At 37.2% G+C, this 22681-nt stretch overlaps 1 protein-coding gene across 6 annotated transcripts in view; it reads right to left on the reverse strand.

Annotated features, from left to right (window-relative positions):
- ADAM22 (ADAM metallopeptidase domain 22) overlaps positions 1 to 22681 on the reverse strand; it is a 255952-nt gene that overhangs the window by 223710 nt on the left and 9561 nt on the right. For 4 of the 6 annotated variants that reach the window (XM_011996033.1, XM_011996032.1, XM_011996031.1 and 1 more), the window contains one exon: positions 22238 to 22398. In XM_011996033.1, the coding sequence (XP_011851423.1) occupies positions 22238 to 22398 (161 nt within the window). Of the gene's footprint in view, positions 1 to 22237; positions 22669 to 22681 lie in introns of those variants that run through there. The other 2 variants (XM_011996030.1, XM_011996029.1) reach the window with 1 other exon arrangement.

The following is a 22681-nucleotide window of genomic DNA, read 5'->3' on the forward strand; positions in this document are numbered from 1 at the left end:
AATTTCATATCAAAGCCTCATGGAACTTGACCCCAACAGTATCAGAAACATAAAAGATGAATAAAATTACAAGGAGCCATCACAGGATGGTGGAGCTCTGCAGCCACTAGCTAGAGGAGAGCCATTCATTCCTTCCCTCTGATTAGCTGCTTAGCCTTAACAAAACTATGTGTATACAGGGGCTCAGACACTGTTTTCTGTGTGTTCCATATGTGACTCAGGTCTCTGTACTGTTGATGTGTTTCGATACAATGCTGAATAAATCAGACTCTGTAATTCTTGCCTCTACTGGAGGCAAATCAGAGCAGTTTAATGAGGATTCCATACATTTGCCATGCTGGGTTAAAGAAAGGATTCCTACAAGATATCCTGATTCTTTTTTACAAAGGAAAAAGGCCAGGCACAGTCATTCTTTCTATGTTTTATAATAGTTTTTTCAACTTCTTATTGCTTTGAGGCAAATGAATACTTTCAAAGTAACATGGAGGCCACTTTTTATTTAATTTATCAAATGATACCCTAGGAGAACTTACTCACTTCTGAAAACTGGGTGGGTTGTCGCTCTGAACTTTCCCCACTGGGTTTCTGGGAAGCTGCCTCCTGGCAAAGGCTCCTGACTGAAACTTTCCCTGATTGGCCGTCCTTAGCAAACTGCAATCAGGTGTCCTTTTTGTCCTTCTCTGGCCTTCCTTGCATGCCTCACAGTCTCCACCACCACCACCAAGTCCTGAACTCCTAATGTGTACACAGGACTCCAGGAGAATCAAAATGGACTCTGAGAAAGATAAGGCCCTACCAACAGATTTTCATTATCTGGAAAGACATGTTATTATCGTACAAGACAATAACACAATGGCATGCTTAATTGCTTTGTCCAAGATTTTTCCCTCTGTTTTAAAACTGTGAGCAGTTGCTTATGAAAAGCTGCATACGATAGTGGTTAAAACACCAGATACTGGAGACAAATTTCCTATGTTCAAATCCTAGCTCCACCCCTTCCTAAACTGAATGATCCTGGGCATTACTTAAGCTCTCTGTGCCTCAGTTTCACTATTTATTAAATGCAAAAAACAGTATCAACTTCTGAGGATTGCTGTGGAGACTGAATACATGTAAGACGCACAGAACGAGCTGCTGCAGTGACTGGTGCTTGTTGTTATAGCTACTGGGGAGGCTGAGGTGGGAAGAACACTTGAGCCCAGGAATTTGACCCAAATTGAGCAACACAGCAAGATTCCATCTTTAAAAAAAAAAAAAAAAATACACAGAATGTTCTAGCTCCATAAACGTTAGGGAACTTATTCTGCCACATGATTTAAAAAAGTGTAAGAAGTGTGAACAGAATTTCGTGTTGTATTCAGGAATCCGAATTGTTCTTGCTTCCCTTGTCACTTCCAGATGACAATTCCTTTATCCCTCTCTCATTGAGGTGCACGGCTTATAGCTACACCATCTTCCACTCTCAACTCTATACCAAGTGCCTCTGTCGTCCCAACGTTTGGCACCTTGCTTAGCACAAAAAATGCACTCACTTACAAATTTAAAACAAAGCTGACAACTGTTAATCTGACAATAACATGAACAAACATTATTTTGCAAACTGTGATTAGCCAAAAGTGAAAAGTAGTTCTCAGGACTCACATAATAAAGGTTGCTTTCACATAATTTAACTATTTTACTGGTTTCCTTGTGAGTTCTCCAGTAATTATAAGCACAAGTGTTGTTTTATAGAGTGTAACTCTCAACAGCATATGCATTACACTAATTCTCCTGAAATACGGCTGACCTGTGTTCCTGTGTTAACTATATTCACCTGAGATTTGTTAGTGAGTTTGGTGGTCGCTGGGCTACATGACTTGCATGGGCATTATCTATAAGGCAGATGGAGAAGAATGGAACTTTGAGCTTTGGGGAAGCTCGATGAGTTATATGATTCATTCCCTCACTTGTAAGGAAACAAACACCTGTACAAAACCATTTAGAAAAATGATTGTTGAACCTACTTTATAAGTTCTTGAGGCAGTTCCTCAACCCCCATTTATAGTCTGTTCCGATGCTGAATCATCTTACTTTTCCTTTTAAATCACTAACAAAACTCCGTCTTAATGCAACTTAGTCCTATTTCTCCCATTTGTGAAACCAGATATTAACATGTTCAAAGAAAGCATGGAAGTGTGCTGCTCATCTCTTAGGCACAGTAGAAAGTATCTGCTACTTAGTAAGCTTTATGGCAGGCTAGTTCTAAAAATATCTGCCAACCACACCAGATAAAACATCTTGCAAAAGGAGTAATTCATAACCATGCATGTACTAAACATAAAATACAACCACATTTAAGTGCATGGAAGTAATACTGTCTTGAAAAGAAGAATTCAAATGCATTACATTGTGGGATTATGGGAAGAGGAGGGGAATAGATTACATTTAGACACCACACTGAAAATCTGTATGTTCTTCCTTGGTGGGATAAACCAATACTGTGAGACTGCAGGATGAAACCAAAAATACTGCCAGAGATGTGGATGATTCCAAATATTTCCTACCAGAACAGTTTCCAATAAGATCTTACATCACCAATCTTCTTTAGAGTAGTCATCTTGTTATTCATATTTGACCGGTACACTCTGGCCTCTCTGGCCTTCAGGTCATCATATTGGTTGTTCTCTCTACATATAATGCTCTTCCTAAGATACCTGTATGACTCACTCCCCACATCCTTCAAGTCTTTTCCTAATGTCATTTTCTCTGAAGCCTAACGGATTACCCTACTAAAAATTACAACGTATGCCCCCTACACTCCCCCGCACTATCAGTCTCCATTACCATGCCATATTTTTTATTTTCCACAGTACTTATCACCTTTGAACATACTGTATAATGTATTACTGCATCATTTACTATATTTGTCTATCTGCTAGAACATAAGCCCAGAAGAAAGAATTATCTTTTTTATTCACTGATGTATCCCAAAGGCACAGAACAATGCCACATAGTAGGACCTCAATAAATGCTTGCAGAGTTAAAAGGATGTCAGTTCACAAATCAAATCACAGGAAATTGCAACACACACACAAACAGCATTAATGTTACTCAAAACAGCTACTGAGCCTTAACCTGAAATAGAACCAATGGAAAAATTTTAATCGCAGAGCTGGCAACTTTATAAGAAAAGGAACAAGAACCGAAGTCTATTAAATATTTGCCAATCCCCTCAGTTCCCTCATTATTCAAAGATAGGATGATAAAAAGAGAAATCAAGAATCTCTAGTTCTAGTGAAAACACACTGCAAAGAACAGGAGCTATAAAAAGGCATGATTAATAGCTCTAATATAACTGAAATACCCAATTGCACAAGGGCCAGAAGGTTCAGAGAAAAGTATAGCTGTTTCTCTTCTCATCAAGTGAATATAAGGACTAAGAGTGACCCAGTGGCCTTATGGAGATGAGATGTCCCACGAATACTCTACACACCACACACACACACACACACACACACACACTCTACTACTACCACCAGCAGCAACAATACTATCTGCACTTGGAGCTCTTTTCTTCCTGAACACTTTCATCAGTGAACATATGATGCTTAAATGCTTAAAATGAAAGCATATGGACTTCTTCTAACTTAATTATTTCTTGAAAAAGAGAAATAACACAACTAACTTCAGAATAACAGATTTTGGAAAGACTGTTTGTTTAAAACTGTTAGAAATTCAGAAACACATGGTTGATTGATAAGTATTAAAATATTTATTAAATATGGGAATCCACTGCAAGAACATGGAAGTTCTTCAGTTCTTTCCATTGATCTGAAGGCTACATCTAATGCTGGGCCCAGATTAATAAGAAGCTGAAAAATTTAAGATTACAACTACTCTACAATGGTACCAAAAACAGCACAATAATAAAAAGAGAAGAGTCCAAACAGAAAGGAAAAAACAATGAATTCAGAACGACAAACTTTTATTTAAAACTATATTAAAAAACACTGAATTGTATATTCAAGAGTGAATACTATGGTATATGAATATGTCAATAAACTATTGTTTTAAAAACTATATTAAAATCAGTATTGTTGCCATAAATATATTTTAAATGCAAAGCAATCTTAATTTTCACAGAAGACTCAACTTTTTATAATAAATGCTACCATCTATAAAATTTTAGAAGCCCTTTCTTCCAGATCACCTGTCTGTTCCTTTTGATTTGCATATTGAAGTATTTCAGGCAAAACATGTTTTTTAAAAAGGAAATTAAAACAGACTATTAAAATAGAGCATCTTGTCCTCTAATCTGGTAGCTATGTTTTTGGAAACACCTACAGTGAGACCAAAGCTAGATCCAGAACTAGCACCAGAGAGCAAATTGTTCTACCATCCTGGAGCATTTGATACAAATCACAGCTCTTATGAAAACAGAGAAATCCAGTGATTTGCATATATAAGACACTGAGTATCAGTTTTATACCAAGAAAAGATAATTATAGGAGCTAAAAAAAATAGGAGCTAACATTTATTGAGCTCTTACTATATGCCAAACGCCCAGCTACAGCTTTATGTATATTATCTTTTTTAATCCTCACAACATATGAACTGGGTACTATTCTTATTCACATTTTATTGGTGTAAAAACCCAGGATTAGAGAAGTTAAGTGTTTGCCAAGTTCACACAGTGAGCTAGTGGCAGAGGTGGAGTCTAATTCTAGGTCCTTTAACATTTAATCATGTTTCTATAATGCTTTTTTAAAAAGAAAACTACATTTGAGATTTATTTTGTGAAAAATTAAGATATTCTAAAAACTACAGTAAATTCCACAGTGATAAAGTAATACACAGACAGACCAAGAATCATTAAGAAAAGGATCTATATGAATAAAATAAAAAATTTAAATCTGTTAAACCAAATATACCATGAGAAGAATGAAAAATAAGCCATAAACTAAAAAATAAATAAATATTTGCTATACAGATAATAGAGAATAATCCAGAATATATTTAAATACCAAAAATCGACAAGAAAAAGACAAAAATTCCAACTGAAAAATGGGGAACGTATAATAGGCCAGTCAGAAGAGGAAATACAGATCACCAAAGGTGCTCTATCTCATCAATCGTCAGGAAAATGGAAAGTAAAATAACTAGATACCATTTTATATCTATAATATTGTTAAAAACTTTAAAGTCAGCCAGGCGCGGTGGTTCACGCCTGTAATCCCAGCGCTTTGGGAGGCCAAGGTGGGCGGATCACAAGGTCAAGAGATTGAGACCATCCTGGCCAATATGGTGAAACCCCATCTCTACTAAAAATACAAAAATTAGCTGGGTGTGGTGGCGCGTGCCTGTAATACCAGGTACTCAGGAGGCTGAGGTAGAAGAATCACTTGAACCTGGGAGGCAGAGTTTGCAGTGAGCCGAGATTGTGACATTGTACTCCAGCCTGGGTGACAAAAGTGAAACTCTGTCTCCAAAAAAAAAAAAAAAAGAACCTTTAAAGTCTTATGGTTCCAAATAATGACGAAAAGGAGAATATACATAAATTTGCATACAGTGCTAGTGGAGTGTAAATTGCTATATCACTATTTGATTTGGCAATATACAGGGAAATTGACAATGTACAAGCCCTAGGAATCAACAATTTCACTTCCAAATATATACTCCACAGAAACTCATGCAAATGTCAAATGTGTATGTCAAATGGTACACATTGTTTATAACAGCAAAACATAACAAATATGCTATAAATACTATTAGTGGGAAAATGAATAAATGATAGGTTTATAAAATGGGAAGACAGGCAGCATTAAAAAGAAATGAACTCAATTCTTTTACCTATATCATCATAAGAGATCAAAAAATTTAATTTTGAGGAGAGGTAAAAGGATATATATGCTATCAAAGATATACATTTAAATACACACAAAACAGTAACATATTGTTATGGATATACATGTATGTATGAAAGTATAAAAACAGACCAGACACGGTGGCTCACACCTGTAATCCCAGCCCTCTGGGAGGCCGAGGTGGGCAGATCACCTGAGTTCAGGAGTTCAAGACCAGCCTAGCTAACATGCTGAAACCCCATTTCTACTAAAAACACAAAAAATTAGCCAGGCGTGGTGGCACACGCCTGTAATCCCAGCTACTTGGGAGGCCAAGAGGCAGGAGAATTGCTTGAACCCAGGGGGCAGAGGCTGCAGTGAGCCGAGATGGCACCACTGGACTTGAGCTTGGGCAACAAGAGTGAAACTCCGTCTCAAAAAAAAAAAAAAAAAAAAGACGAAAAGAGAAAAGAAAATAAAGATGGAAAGGATGCACACTAATTGCAAGATAATGATTTCCTCTGAGAAGGAAGGGGAAAACACAATAGCAAGAGAGCATCAACTGAATCTATAATGTTTATTTCTTGCAAAACAAACAAACCACACTAAATTTTGTTCATTCTGGGTGGTGAGTACAAGAGTGTCCGTTACATTATTCTATCTACCATTTTGTATGTTTGAATTATTTCAAAACTTAAGCTTTTTATGTTAAACAAACTGAAGAAATTTTTACAAGCACCCTCACATGGTCAATTTCACTTTTTACCATATAACAGCTAACAGATAAGCAGCACAACCATCCAGATGTCCCTAATATTATTGCCAGGAAAACTACAAGAAACAAAAAGTAACAGACAGAACATACAAGGGGGCACATCTTGATTCAACTTTCTAAAACCTTTTTAGTCAGAGATGTCTAAAGAAAGGGCTGCCTCACAGGTACTGAGCTTACCTGTGAGGAATCCTGTAGGGTAGTTTTTAAAGTTGTGGGTAAGATCATAGAAAGGACTCTGAAATCACTTTAGTGCACCATAGCCAGGGTTTTAAAGGAAATGAAATAGAACAGAACAGAATGAAACATATACCACTGCATGTAATAAGGATAAGTATTTTTTATACTTATGTGTATGTGTTTCCACATGCCCACACAAGAACTTTTTACACACATGTTCACAGCACCATTATTTTAAATAGCCAAAGAATGGAAACAACTCAAATGTTCATCAAAATGAATGGATTCATAATGAAATATTATTCAGGAATGAAATACTGATACACGCTACAACATGAATGAAACTGGAAAACATTATGATAAGTGAAAAAAGCCAGTCACGAAAGACTGGATAGTGTATGATTCCATTTATATGAAAGCTCCAGAGTAAGTAAATCTGTAGAGACAGAAAGTAGATCAGTGGTTGCCCAGGCTGAAGGTGGGAGGCAGTTAGGGAAAATGGGCATGAGGTTTCTTTTTGAAGTGATGAAAATGTTTCAAAATTGACAGTGGTGATAACTGTATACCATTTTTAAATGGGTGAATTCTATACTGTGCGAATTAAATTCTTATAAACCTCTTATAAAAATACATGTAAGTAAGATAGGAATTACTTTGTTCCTGGGATTACATTAGGTTAGCTAAAGTCACAACAGCTATATTTGATCTTTATCTTTTAATGTGGGGCTGCCTCTCCACCACAAGTCCTCACTTTTTCATCTGGTCTTAAAGCTACTTTCAGAGCCTCCATCTACACTGAGATATAAATTCTAGAAGCTAATTACACAATGTGCCTGTTCTCTACTGGTATATTTTTCTGATTTAAACCAGTATATGAAGATCTTTTAGAGGCATGAAGATTTCATGGAGTATGGGTAACATCCACCTCCGAAGAAATAAAAATTTACAAAATAATATAAATATTTTATATTAACATAATTAATCAATGTTATAATTAATTTATATAATAGATGTTTAAAGTTGTATATTTTATCTATTTATATTTTATATTTACATACAAATTTATACTAACATAATCCATATTAAATAATATGGATATTTTAGATTAAGTTGTTAATCCATAAAAGTAAGATAAAAACTAGAAATTTTTTTTTTATTTTTAGACAAAATATCTGGGGCTTAGCTACAGGGAAAAAAAAGAGGATGTTGTCCTTAGTTCAAAAGCATAGCTTAAAAAAATCAAACCCCAAAAATAAATAATAAGGGAAATCCTTGGCTGAATATGCCACATGAATTCAAATCCATCAGAAATACTAGATGTCACTCTCTCAGAAGACATACATCATTGTCTTAAAGGAAATGCAGCTCCAGGCAGCAAATGACAAAGTCTGGTGAATAAAATCACACAAAAAGGTTAAATAGCTTGAGTTTATTTTTGTTGGGAGACACAGGGCTATAACTGACATGAATGATTTTGTCACAGTGATTATAGTGGCCTCAAGACAGCAAGGCGACTTTATACGGTAGAATGTCAGTATGCCAATCATTGTCCAAGTTCCTGTCATTTTCTTCGGCTGTCTCCCTCCCCCTCATCATCATGGCCCTGCCTTTCCTAATAGGCCTTGCCTTTCCTAATAAATCCTGACTCAGATTTGAAGCAAGAGGGACAGCTATTGCAATTCATTTACCATGAGAGCCCAGGCATACTAACACAGGCGGCTCTGCTGGGCCAGGAAGAGTATATGTGCAGGAAGAGGAAGAAAGAATTCAGGGCTTTAGCCCTAAAAGTAGAATGATGTCCACGATCCTCTCCATGCCATCCCAATCAAAGCATTAAATAATCCAGATAAAATAAATATTGTAACTCTTGGAATTATCTCAAAAGTACATAAAATCACTAACAAATGGTCACAGAACTTTTTTCCTGCATTTTTGGTGACAGAAAATTGAAACAAAAGTAGACCGTAAATATTTACTGAGCACCAACTGTGTGTCAGGCACAGTGCTAAGCAGTGCACAAACAATAGTGAATATGAATAACCAATTGCGAGCCCAACATTACATTCTGTTTCATAAGAACACTTTCTACTAACACACAACTTATCAGCGCCCCAATCCCCTCCTTAATGGACACATAAAGCATGCACAACTTTATGCAAAGCCTATGAGGCAAGTTTTGCTTTTAGGATACCTATAAAAATGTCTGGTCATTCCTTTATACTGAATATGAATCCTGTAGCAATGTAGCAATGGATTACTGCCAAGACTCTGAGAAGTGACATGATCAGCAAATGTAGAGGGTAAACTAAGCATATAATTTAAAGCTTAAATCCAGGGGATTATGAGCAATGAGGAAAATGATTTTAGGAAGGAGATTATTCCAGCAATAAGGGGCAGAAGGGACACTAAAATCCACATCCACAGAGGAGAATGAATGAAGAGCGATTCAAGGGGCACAACAGAAACAAATGAATGGAAAAAAAGAAAAACCTCACAAAATATAGGTTTACAAGTAAGTAGTAAAATGAAAAGCATGTTGAATTATAACACATTTTTTTCTAAATCCCAAAATAAGTTAAGTCCAGCAATGTGCTACAGGGATGGTTCCCAACACTGAATGTAAATAACCTTTCAGAGACTTGTTTTTACTTCAGTTGCTAAGAGAAAGAGACGCTTGACTGAAATAGAGTGGGGGTAAATACAAAATAAACCAAGGGTCATACCGAATGAGAACAGAGCAAGGCTATGTACACAGGAAAATGGAAAGAGGCTGCAGGAAAGTGACAGAGCCTATACTGAGGGATGCGGAAAGAAAGAGATGAAGAAAAAAGAAAAGAAAAGAAACAATTGTCCAGGGAAAATCTGATGTAACGATGGGGGTATGGGAGCACTAATGAAGAAACAGGGCCTCTATAAGTCATGGCATCAACACTTTCATTCAGTCAACATTTGCTTTTTGAGCACTTGTTATGTACAAGGCTCTGTCTGTGCTCAATGATAGAAAGAAGTACAAATGAAATGAGGGTCCATGCCTTTATTCCATGTTATTGTGCGCAATTAAATTAAAAATAATTTTTATTGCATAACCCTACAATAACTGCAAAGTTCATCATTTCATAATCAAAACACTTAAGAAAATGCCCAAAACACTCATCAAAGACCACAAGTAGATTTCATATTAAATTGGTTATGAATAAATAGTACTTTTCCCTCATTAACTATGAGAGAACGTTGTCTATTCAATATCATTAAGAACTATAAGAACATCATGCTAAACTTGTCTCAGAAACTAAATTAAGTGAAAATTCTTAGTATCTTGGCACCAATATTCTCCCCCTACCACCTTTTTTTTTTTTAACCTTAGAGGATTCCGAGAGTCAGAGAAAACTGTTACACACTGTGGTTTGAAATAGTCTTACCTTTAGTCAGTTACCTAACCAGAATGGCTTCACCTTTGGTGAAAGCAATGAACATGTCTTAAATTTCCCCTATCTTCTTATCAATCAATATCTGTCCAAGTTAGAAGGTACTTTCACGAGGAAATAATTCAGAAAAAAAGCTATGTACTATTTACAGCTAAACCAGCTATACAGGATCATAAAAAGTGAGAACATTTTTGTAGTCCTGAATCAAAACTTGCATAATCTTTTTTTATAATTTCAACTTTTATTTTAGATTCAGGGGATACATATGCAGGTCTGTTAGACTGGTATATTGAGTGATGCTGAGATATGGTATATGAATGATCCTATCACGCAGATGCTGAGCATAGTACCCAGCAGTTAGTTTTTCAACCCTTGACCCTCTCCTTCCCTTCCTCTCTATTAGTCCCCAGTGTCTACCATTGCCATTTTGACCATGAGTATCCAATGTTTAGCTCTCACTTGTAAGTGAGAATATACAGTATTTGATTTTCTGTTCCTTTATTAATTCATTTAATATAATGGTCTCCACCCATGTGGCTGCAAAGGATATAATACCATTCTTTTTAACACTGCATAGTATTCCATAGTATGTTATGTACCACATTTTCTTTATCCAGTCCACCATGAATGAGCACCTAGGTTGATTCCTTGACTTTGCTATTGTGAATAGTGCAATGAACATGAGTGCATGTGTCTTTTTGGTAGAATGATTTATTTTCTTTTGGCTATTTACATAGACCAGTGGAACAGAATGGAGAGCCCAGAAACAAAGCTGCGTACCTCCAGCCATCTGATCTTCAACAAAGTGGACAAAAATAAGCCATGGTGAAAGAACTCCCTCTTCAATAAACAGTGCTGGGATAGCTGGCTAGTTACATGCAGAATAATGAAACTGGACGCCTAACTTTCAATATATATAAAAATTAACTCAAGATGCTTCAAATTATAAGAATCTTAGAAGAATACTTAGAGAACACCATTCCAGAAATCAGCCTTGAGAAAGAATTTATGACCAAGTCCTCAAAGCAACTGCAACGAAAACAAAATTGTGAAGTAGGACATAATTAAACTCAAGCGTTTCTGCACAGCAAAAGAAACTATCAACAGAGGAAACAGATAACTTACAGAATTCAACAAAATATTAGCAAACGATGCATCCAATAAAAGCATAATATATAGAATCTATAAGGAACTTAATTCAACAAGCAAAAAATAAATAATCCCATTAAAACATGGGCAAAAGACATAGACACTCCTCAAAAGCAGACATACAAGCAGCCAACAAGAAAAAAAATGCTCAACATCACTAATCATCAGAGAAATGCAAATCAAAACCACAATGAGATACCATCTCACATCAGTCAGAATGGCTATTATTAAAAAGTCAAAAAAAAAGATGCTGATGAAGCTAAGGAGAAAAGGGAACGCTTATACACTCTTGGTGGGAATGAACTTATTCAGCCACTGTGGAAAGCAATTTGGAGATTTCTCAAAGAACTTGCAACAGAACTACCATTCAATCCAGCAGTCTGTTACTCAATATATATCCAAAACTTTCACCACCTTTGATGATGTTAAAGTTTCTGTCAAAGTCGATAAAGTTCTTCCTAAGAAATAATTGGCTTCGTTCTTCAGCATACTGGTAAATTTGTAAATATATCTGTTTTTCAAAATCCCATCCTTATTAAACACTTACTTCAAGTTTTTCTGGAAGGGACATGAAAGCCTTCCTAAGTATTTTTAAGCCGCAGCTAATACCAACCTTGAAAATTCAGAATCTATGGCAAACAATGACACCAAAATTATCCATCTCAGTAAGAACAAATTTTCCAAATTCTAACTTAGAGACTCTTCATTTACGCAACATACATTTATTTAACACAGACCACATGCTATTCAAAGTAAGATGTTGCTCATTTTGTACAAACTCATTTTTAGAGTATCAAAAACTCCTGCATAAATTAGGAAATCAATATTTAACTGGGTATCATCTCCTGATCCATGTGAGGCACAGTGTCTAAAGTCTAAACTGTAAACTGGGGAGAAGCATAGAGCCCCTTAAAGCACTCTCTCACTAGCCTGCAGAACTTTACAAAGACCAACCAAGAAGAAGAAGAAAGAGGAGGTGAAAGACAAGAAGGTAAAGAAAGAGGAGGAAGAAATAATAAATAAAACACACACACACACACACACACAAAGAACAGGAAGGAAGAAGAAGAATGAAGGAGGAACTGAACACTTAAAGGTCATGTGTGGATGAAAACAAGACTGACTAAAACAAAACAAAACAAAACCAAAACAAACAAACAAAAAAAACACCACAAGTTTCCCTTTAAAGACCTAAGACCCAGATCAAGAGTGGAGCCAGAAACTCACAAAGTGCTTTAGACTCTTTCAGGTAGCTCTTTCTAGTTGAGCCAGAAGGATACTGACCTGACCAGCCTAGTATTTTCCCTTGATAATTTGCTCTCTGATAATCTTGCTTCCCTGAGCCTCACCTGCCACCACTCTTTTACCTACAGCCTGTTCCTGACCATATCTGATGATCCCAGATCATTCCTCAGGTAACTGCTTGCCTTGCTCCCTCTCCAGCCTGTGTTAGATTAATACCACCAAGCTATGTGTAACCTCAACTGCCACTTAGGCCTGCTGAGGAGCCACAGCTGGTTTCCTCAACAGAACGCTAACAGGATTTCCCAAAGGCTTTAAAAATCCACTACGGAAATCAAAGAAATCTGCAGAACCAGGTTCTGTCAAGTGGCAGCTCCTCCTGTAGCATCTTGCTGTTTAATCCAAAGAAAGATAAACCATACAGACAAAGAAGCTTGAGCTATGACCAAATTGCGTGTACCAGCAAATTGTGTGTACCAGCCTGACCCCCAACACCCTAACCGCATCCTAACCTTGAAGTGTCTAGGTTCAAATTCCCTAACCTCACTAGTGGAGGAAATGAAGGCAATTCCTCCGAAACAAACCTACTTAAAAGGCAAATCGGAAAAAAAAAAAAAAGAAGAAGAAGAAGCAGCAGAGTAGAAATTGACCAACTAGAGTTAAAAGCTAGAGACATGGGGCAGTGTGAAGCAGAAAAAGTGGTCTCACAAAACTCAACCAGGAGTTCTGCCTCAGCTGGGAAATTTTAAAACCACTTGCAAAATGTCAGTTCTCAAGGCCTATCTGCAGAAAAGCACCATCGATTTCTCATCTTCAAAGAGTTATCCAACGATCTTTACTTGGGACAAAAAAAATGCAACAAAAGGGCAATTATTGCTAAGTGCTAAAATCCACTAGTATAAAATTAAATTTTAAAAAGGAGAAGAAAAATGTTAATTTAACCTTGCTGATACATGATTCTGAAAATCTCTTCAACGCAAATAACAAGCAAATTTAGGAGTAAGGGAGAATGATTTACGTTCTTTATTCCTTCTCTTTCCAGTTAGAACTGCTGATATTTCTGGATCATGGTACAACATTTTCAATTTTATTTTCAAAATCAAGTCACAGAGAACAGTGTGTCCTGGGGGAAACAAAACAAACTTCTATTTTAAAAGGAACTCTAATGATAAAATCAAAAGTAAAGGATAGCCAGAAGTCTAAAATCATTTTTCATATAAAATATTTCTATTTTTTAAAATACAGCATGTAGTACTCTATTTTAATTATATGTAAAATAACTGCAAGTTAGCTAGGGAGGAGACCTGGGAAAGACCAAGAGTATCTTTTTTTTTTCTTTTTTTTTTGAGACGGAGTCTCGCTTTATCACCCAGGCTGGAGTGCAGTGGCACAATCTCGGTTCACTGCAAACTCTGCCTCCTGGGTTCACGCCATTCTCTGGCCTCAGACTCCCAAGTAGCTGGGACTACAGGCACCCGCCACCTTGCCCGGCTAATTTTTTTGTATTTTTAGTAGAGACGGGGTTTCACCATGTCAGCCAGGATGGTCTCAATCTCCTGACCTCGTGATCTGCCCGTCTCAGCCTCCCAAAGTGCTAGGATTATAGGTGTGAGCCACTGCACCCGGCTAAGACTAAGAGTATCTTAAAGAAATAATGTTAGGTATGTCCCAACACGGAGATAAACGGGAAACTACATGTCAAATAAGTAGTAAAGATTATAAAAGATTATTTTATGTTGATGTCTAACATTTTGAGAATCCTTTTCCCACTTCTACCACTTATCACCTGTATAACCTTTGGCAGTTAATTAACTTCAGTTTCCTCATCTTCAAATGGGTATAACAGTATCTACCTCATAATGAGAGATAATGCATGTAAATCACTCAATACAATGCCTGGCACATGGCAAAAAAAAAAGTTATATATTATTTATATTTTGTACATATTATATATTTATACTTATAAATGTTTATACTTATTTAAGTTAATAAATACTAATCCTTATTTTTTCAACTCCTTCCCCCAATGTTTGCTTGCTAGTGCTTTTATTATCAAAGTAAACACATTCAACTACATGTTCTCAGAAGCTATCATTTTTTGTTATTATTGATTATGTATCTCTTTTACCTGAATGATATCACATTTGGGACTCTAGTACTATTAGTTCTATGAAGGCATAAAACATACTTTGTATCTTTTCTTTTGGAGAAAAATATATGAATATGGATCCCAGCTTAGCAATTAATATTTCCACCTATGAAACTTTGACCACAAAAAAGCATATACAATTCTGGTGTTGATTGCTGAATACTAATATGTGATTTACAATGAACAAGTGTAAAAGACAGTGTACATATCTACAAACAAACAAAACACATGTCCTTCAAGAGGTGTTTTTCACCATTTAAATGTCAGATATCCTCACAAATTCCATTTTCATTTTCAAGATAATAAAAATGATAAGTATTACCTGTCACACATGATTTTTGTGAGAATGCAGTTAATTAATGTACATCAAGTATTCAGAAGACCATTTGGCACACAAAAGATAGCCATGTAAGTTACCATATATTTAACTATTTTAGTATATAACATATATAGTGACACTATTAAAAGTATTTTTCTCTTTTTATCATTTCCTTTTCCTGCCACCTTCTCACCATTCCCCACAAGGACTCTACCTTTTCTTCTGCTCCATCCCCCAGCCCCACTTTTACGAACGTCCATCTTCTTTCCCTTTGGGACTTATCCATGCTACTTAATGATAAATGTGACTCTCTCTAATTAGCCCCACTGGAGTTAGGGAATACTACTGACCTTACAGATTCCTGTTCTCAGTGTGTTGTGAGAAAAAAGCAGGCCTCTCCATGTTCCTCTAAGGGATTCTATTTGTTAAAAATGACAGCAGAACTCTCGGCATTCTTTGCAATATGAAAAAGCAAATAAAACTAGGAACATTTTTTATCAACCTATAAGCTCTTAGAGTCATTCATAGTTAGTTTCCTATGTGTAGCTGTACAGAAGTGATGAAAGACTGATTCTTTCTGTGCACCATAACCTCATTAGATAGAATTTTAAAGATACCAAAAATACCTATACATACAAATTGGAATTTCATAGCACAAAAACAAGACTAAGGGAAACTCCCACAATTCTGAATTTTACTTTTTTTACTATTTAATTGGAAAAGAAGATGGTTGGTAGGAGAATAAAAATTTATTGTGAAATGTCTCCTATTTATAGCAGTAGAACGAAGTTCTGATTGGTGGCAAAACTTTATCAATATTGAGCCACTTACTTAACAAACGCACAGTATTAAAACAAACAAACAAAAAACAAGATGTTTGTGCTACCCTTGCAAAATACTTCCAATGTTGTAATTCCTAGGAGCAATTTTCCGCCAGGGAAGCAGTACTGCAGACAATTAACCATCAAGCTGACTCAGTGCTCCTCAATGAAACAGCACAATGTAAAGTACAGCTCATCCATGCACAGGCATTATGTGTAAGTACATCAGTAAAAATGGAGCACACCTACTGCTTGCCATCTTGCTGCCATCTTGCTGCCTTCTTGCATTTTTCCCATTTGCTACTCTTTATCAAAACTATGACAAACTGTGACTACTTGGGAAGCTATAACACTTCCTAGGGAAAGAGCCAAAGGAAAAAAAGTAGCCTATCTATCCACTGACCACAAAGGCTTCCAACAAAAAGAAATTTTGCTCCTTGTAGAAATATATAATCACTGGGTAAAAAACAAAGTATTAAAAATGTATGGGGTGAAAACACAACAAAATAAACCACAAAATAACTTATCCTTGATGTAAATCTGTGATGCTTAGTTGACAAAAAAGCATCATTAAAGTGTTTATTTAAAAAATAGCAATTATGTGTATGAAACAATGAGTAGTATCAAACCATCAGTAAGATTCAGTAGGTGATATCTTGCCTACACAGAAGTCCAGGTAAAAGTATAAGTTTTATTCTTTTACTTGCAAACATACAATTCTGTCGGCACAAATAATTTCTAGACAGAAGAAAGACTCTTAATATTTTGAATATTCTAGGGTTGAATGCTATTTTCCAGGAATGAAATTACTTTAGACTAAGTAAACAACGTTGAAGATAGCAAGGCTACCCACAATCAAATATAATTACTTTGACTACCATTTCTAGGACTTTGTGGCATAATAAGCTTTCAGTAGTGGGCTGATCCTCCCACTTGTGATAAAAATAAAGTATATGCATTCAAGTAACCATACAGTAAAGAAATCATTTACAATATGTACTGGTATCAACAGAATTACTATTTAAAACCAATCAAATTGTCAGCATTTAAACAGAACTACAATGAAAATTTCTTCCAAAATTTTTCTGTCCCAATTTAGGGATGAAAATTGAAACAAGGACACATTAAGAGTAAAATTAAGACGGTTTATATCATTGTAGTTCTTGCAAGCTTTCTGAAACATTAAGCAATACATTGCTATTTCCATATTTTTAACCTTTTAAAAAATGGACATATAATAACTGTACATATTTATGGGGTACATAGTGATGTTTTGATGCATACAGGGCATACTGATCAGATCAGGGTAATCAGCATATCCATCTTGGTGAATGGCTTGATTTTCTTTTTTTTTTTTTTTTTTTGAGATGAAGACTTGCTCTGTCGCCCAGGCTGGAGTGCAGTGGCACCATCTCTGCTCACTGGAACCTCCGCCTCCCGGGTTCAAGCGATTCTTGTGCCTCAGCCTCGGGACTACAGGTGCCCACCACCACACTGGGCTAATTTTTGTACTCTTAGTAGAGGCAGGGTTTCACCATATTGGCCAGGCTGGTCTCGAATCCTGACCTCAAATGATCCACCTACCTCGGCCTCCCAAAGTGCCGGGATTACAGGCATGGGCCACCGCACCCAGCCAATGGCTTTCTCTTAACAAGTGAAAAGTAATTCCTGAATTAGGTTAGATAACCTGTAAGGTCTCTTCTATCTCTACCACTATTTGATTCCACTTAGTTAAATATAAATTGAGTAATTAGTAACATACTTCTGGGACTATGTTAAACTCAGGTAGTTAAGGCACCATTTTGCATTCAAGTGATGTCATAAAATATCTAAATAGTACTCAAGCAGCCTGAGGGAGTTAATGTTATTTAACAAAGACTCATATAGTGCTTACTCTATGCCCAGCATTGTTCTAAGCACATTATAAATATTAACTCATTTATACAGTTATTTTCAGTATATTTACTAAGTACTTATGAATCTTAAAGATTATGTGAACATTTACCAGTGAACTAAAGTACACAACTACAGTCACGTGCTCTTTGAAATTAAAAGTATTCATTCTAACAATTAGGATTATCTGACAATAACATGAATCTGGTCAGTTACCTCTCCTAAATGAAATCCTGTGACTGCCTTCAGGACAAATTCCAAATTCCTCGGCAAGTCACGAAAGTGCCGCAGCATCTACTCTTTGCTTTCCTGTTTTATCTTATCTGACCCTGAATTCTATACTATTTGCAATTAACAAAAACATATCCTGATTCCCATGTACCTATGTACTTACTGCCTCTTTGGTTGGATATGCTCACCCTTCCTTTTAATGTAGCAATTCCAAACTCACCCTCGAAACACGGCTTCCCCAGAGAGCCCACCCTGACTGCTCACCTGGGTTAAGTACTAGCCTTCTCTGCCTCCACCAGCTTCTGTGATCACCTCCAGAAAATCACAAGGCAAAGTATAATTGTTTAGTCACCCATTCATCTTCCACATCTTTAAGAATTCCTTAAAAGCAAAACTGTGTCTTTTATCTCTAAATGCCCATGGTCTTGCATAAAAATTAGTACAGAGTAGGAACACAAGTAAATAAATGCCTTTTAGGCCAGGTGTGGTGGCTCACGCCTGTAATCCCAGCACTTTGGGAGGCCAAGGTAGGCAGATCACGAGGTCAGGAAATCGAGACCATCCCGGCTAACACTGTGAAACCCTGTCTCTACTAAAAATACAAAAAATTAGCCAGATGTGGTGGCACGTGCCCGTAGTCCCAGCTACTTGGGAGGCTGAGGCAGGAGAATCGCTTGAACCAAGGAGGTGGACTTTGCAGTGAGCCGAGATTGTGCCACTGCACTCCAGCCTGGGCAACAGAGTGAGACTCCATCTCAAAAGAAAAAAATAAAATAAATAAATAAATAAATAAATAAAGATCTTTTAAAGAAACAAATCAACAAATGTATATAAGCTTTTTGAGTTCACAAAAAATCACCCTGATTTTACTTACGAAGTAGAAAGGAAGTTGATAAAAATATCTATGGGTGGCTAGGCATGGTGGCTTACGCCTATAATCCCAGCACTTTGGGTGGCCGAGGTGGGAGGATCACCTGAGGTCAGGAGTTCTAGACCAGCCTGGCCAAAATAGTGAAACTCTGTCTCTACTAAGAATACAAAAATTAGCTGGGCATGGTGGTGGGCGCCTGTCATCCCAGCTATTCAGAAGGATGAGATAGGAGTATCGCTTGAACCCAGGAGGTAGAGGTTGTAATGAGCTGAGATCACACCATTGCACTTCAGCCTGGGTGACAGAGCAAGATTCCATCTCCAGAAAAAAAAAAATCTATGGGGTTCTAGAATTAAAATGCCATAAATTAGATCTATTTAAGTATTAGAGAAATAACAAGGGCCATAAAAAATCAACTTATGTTTTTCGATCCAATTGTTGCTCTTAGGGAAACTAGAAATGCCAATAGTGCAAGAAAACTCTTCTGTTTCCTAACTGTAGGAAAAGTTGGCTTAAGATAAATAGGTCTTTACGATTCTGTCAGATCTGGTCCTAGTTGTCAATGATTTCCACCTGTAGTTGAAGCAGCATGGTAAACTGCAGTGGCTCCCAGGTGATACAGACATCAACATGTACTACGTCTACCTTACTATGTGCTAGGCACTGGGATAACGTTTTGTAATAATTACTGTAAGATGGTAGCATCGTTTTCATTTCTGACTTGAATTAATAATCTATTCATACTGTTAAACCTAAATCCTACCAATTCATTCATACTTCACCAAAAACCAGTCATTCTTCTCTATTGTGAGGTTTATGGCCATAGGAAGTAGAAGCTCTATGAACCCAAGACAGCTTCCAACCCACGTCAAGAGTCCTGTGAATCAAAAAACTGCATAAGTGGTGCTCCATAAATGGGAAGAAAAGGAGGACTGACCTCCTCCACTTTTCAAAAGTGGTGGTCTTTCATCAACACAGAAAAGGCAAGAGGTACCCAAAGACATTTCCAGCATGAGTGAGAGATTCTGTGAGTTTCCAGGTTCAATCCTGTCATTTTATTTTTCTGTATCTCTATTTCCCTCAGTCTTTCTTCTTCTCCTAGAAAGTCTTTGTGAATTGTTTTAAAGCACTGGTTACAACAGCAAAATCTTGACTCTGAGAAACTCTACAGGATAAAAGCCTCCATGTCTTTACTGAAAAAAACTGCAAAGGGAAAAAAAAATTGAGGTGAAAAACCATACATTAAAAGACTTTTTAGAAAACAAAAAACCAGGCCAGGCCCCACAACTCACACCTGTAATCCCAGCATTTTGGGAGGCCAAGGCCGGCAGATGGTTTGAGCCCAGGAGTTCAAGGCCAGCCTATGCAACATGGTGAAATTCCATTCTTACACACACAAAAATTTTAATTAGCTAGATAAGGTGGCACATGCCTGTAATCCAAGCTACTCAGGAAGCTGAGGTGGAAGGATCACTTGGGCCCAAGAGGTCAAGGCTGCTGTGAGCCATAATCACGCCACTGCATTCCTGTCTGGGTGACAGAGTGAGACCCTGTCACAAAAAAATAAATAAACAAACTAATTACAATCTACAAACATTATCTGGGTCCTGGTCCAGACAAACTTACTTAAATATATACTCTAAATATATACTCTCTCTCTATATATATACACACACACACACACACACACATATATACACACACATATATAAACATTCACACATATACATACACATATATACATATGTATTTACGAGAACTGGAAATCTGAAAAACAGGATATTTGATAGTAGTAAGAAATTATTCTAAATTTTTGAAAATACAATAACACGGTTGCATTTTTAAAAGAATCCTTACCATTTAGTGGTACATTCCTATACTTTTTATGAATGAAATGATTATGATTTGCTTCAATACAATACAGGGAGGGAAAGAAAATAGAAAAAAAAATAGTTAGGGTATAGACAAAACAAGATTGGCCATGAGTTGCTAATTGTTGGAGCTGGGAGGTTCATTAACTTATCCTACTCTTTTGTGTGTTTGAAATTTTTTATAACAAAAGGTTGCAAATGGGTGTGAAAATATTCTTCCACAGAAATAATCTTAATTGATTGAAAAATATGATGACATAGGGAAACTATGGACCCTGCTTCTTCAGTTTTACCATTGAAACGAGTCAAAATGGAAAAGGAAAACAGGCATTTACCAAACATTAATTCACGTACAAGAGTCCTTCATTAAAAGCTTAAAATATTGGGATTTTCTACTAAAACAATCTTTGATGCATGTTATGTAGCCCTTTAAGTTAATTTCCCACCTTCTATTAACAAAATTTTAACAGTACCAACTATTTGGCTACAAATACAGATTTAAATAATATTTTCTATTTTTACTTTTTTCACATATACAGATAAGTTAGTATAATTATCACATCATCAAGATATGTCTTAAAGCACTGATGAATATATCTACACATATGAAAAGGTTTGGCTTGCCTTTGCTTCAGTCAAGTTTACAAAAATTTTCAACTACATGAACAAGTCCTATCTTAAAATGTACTTACAGGTAGGTGGAACTGCCTGATAAGCTGATGTGTAGAAATGAAAAAAATACACAGCCCCAGAAGTATTTACTTAAATTTGTCAATAAATTCACAATAATTTTCAGGCATATCTGTGAATGTATGATCTTGATTTAAACACAGATACAGTGATAAAACTAGATTTTTTAAAACATAATTTATAAATGCTCCACGAACAGCACAGCCCTAATTAAACCAAGAGAACTGCTACCAATAAAGAAAGTGCGAGGAGGACACCTTTTCTAGAAGGCAGAGGTGAATGGGCATATCTCTGGTGTCCACAATGTGAGCGAATAGAACCTTAAAGTTCAGCTTGCTTTTACAGTTTAGGTTTCTTAAGAACGTCTAGCCTTGTTTTTTTCCAATTCCTTCTTACAGTGTCAATCTTGGGTTAAATCACTTACGAAGTCTCTTTGAGGAGTAAAACAACAACAACGATGATTCAAACCCTGCCCAAATACTACCTCCCTTCTCCCTATGCACGCCTGGCTTTTGCTTGACAGATGTCAGAGGGCTCTCCGCCCCTTCTCTCAGGTCACCGCACTGCTGAAGGCACCCCGCACAAACTCCCCTCGGGCAAAGCCCTCGGCCTGTGGTTATTTTGGTTATTTTTTGTACCCTTTTCCCCTTTTTTGCACAGGGAGCGCCATGCATGACTCGCATCGGGACTGAGCTCATTTCACCCAAGAAGACATGGGGTCTCCAGGGCAACCGAGCGCAATCGTGGGGTCTCGGGTGGGCCGGGCGGCGCGGAGGACCACCTCCCGGACCCAGCCTCTCACCTGCCGGCCGCCGGGGTCGCCCCGCACCCGCGTGTCGAGCGCATCGTGCCGAGTTTCGTCTTCACCGCCCGAGCGGTAGATGAGGCGCAGCGGCACGATGCTCTGGCGCTCCAGGAAGCGGTTTTCCTTCCTCTTCTCTAGCTTCATCAATGAGGCGTCTCCTCCAGGCAGGAAGGGGGAAAGGAGGGAATGGAGAGAAAAGGCGAAAATAATGACCCTGACCCGCACTCCTCCATTCTGCGGTCCTACGTCTCCCCTACGAAAATCCCCACCTCCCCCTCCCTCTCGGAACCCATCTGGGAAGGACGCAGAGACAACAGCCGGAGAGCCTTGGACCAGTTCATCCGAGAGCATCCAGGAGCGCGGCCCAGAAGCAAGGCACCCCTTTCCCATTCTCCCCATTCCTCTTCAGAAGGAGAAAAACAGGCTTTGACCCAAGGCTTC

This window comes from Mandrillus leucophaeus, unplaced genomic scaffold (genome assembly GCF_000951045.1).
Source record: "Mandrillus leucophaeus isolate KB7577 unplaced genomic scaffold, Mleu.le_1.0 Scaffold50, whole genome shotgun sequence".
Taxonomy (NCBI): Eukaryota; Metazoa; Chordata; class Mammalia; order Primates; family Cercopithecidae; genus Mandrillus; species Mandrillus leucophaeus.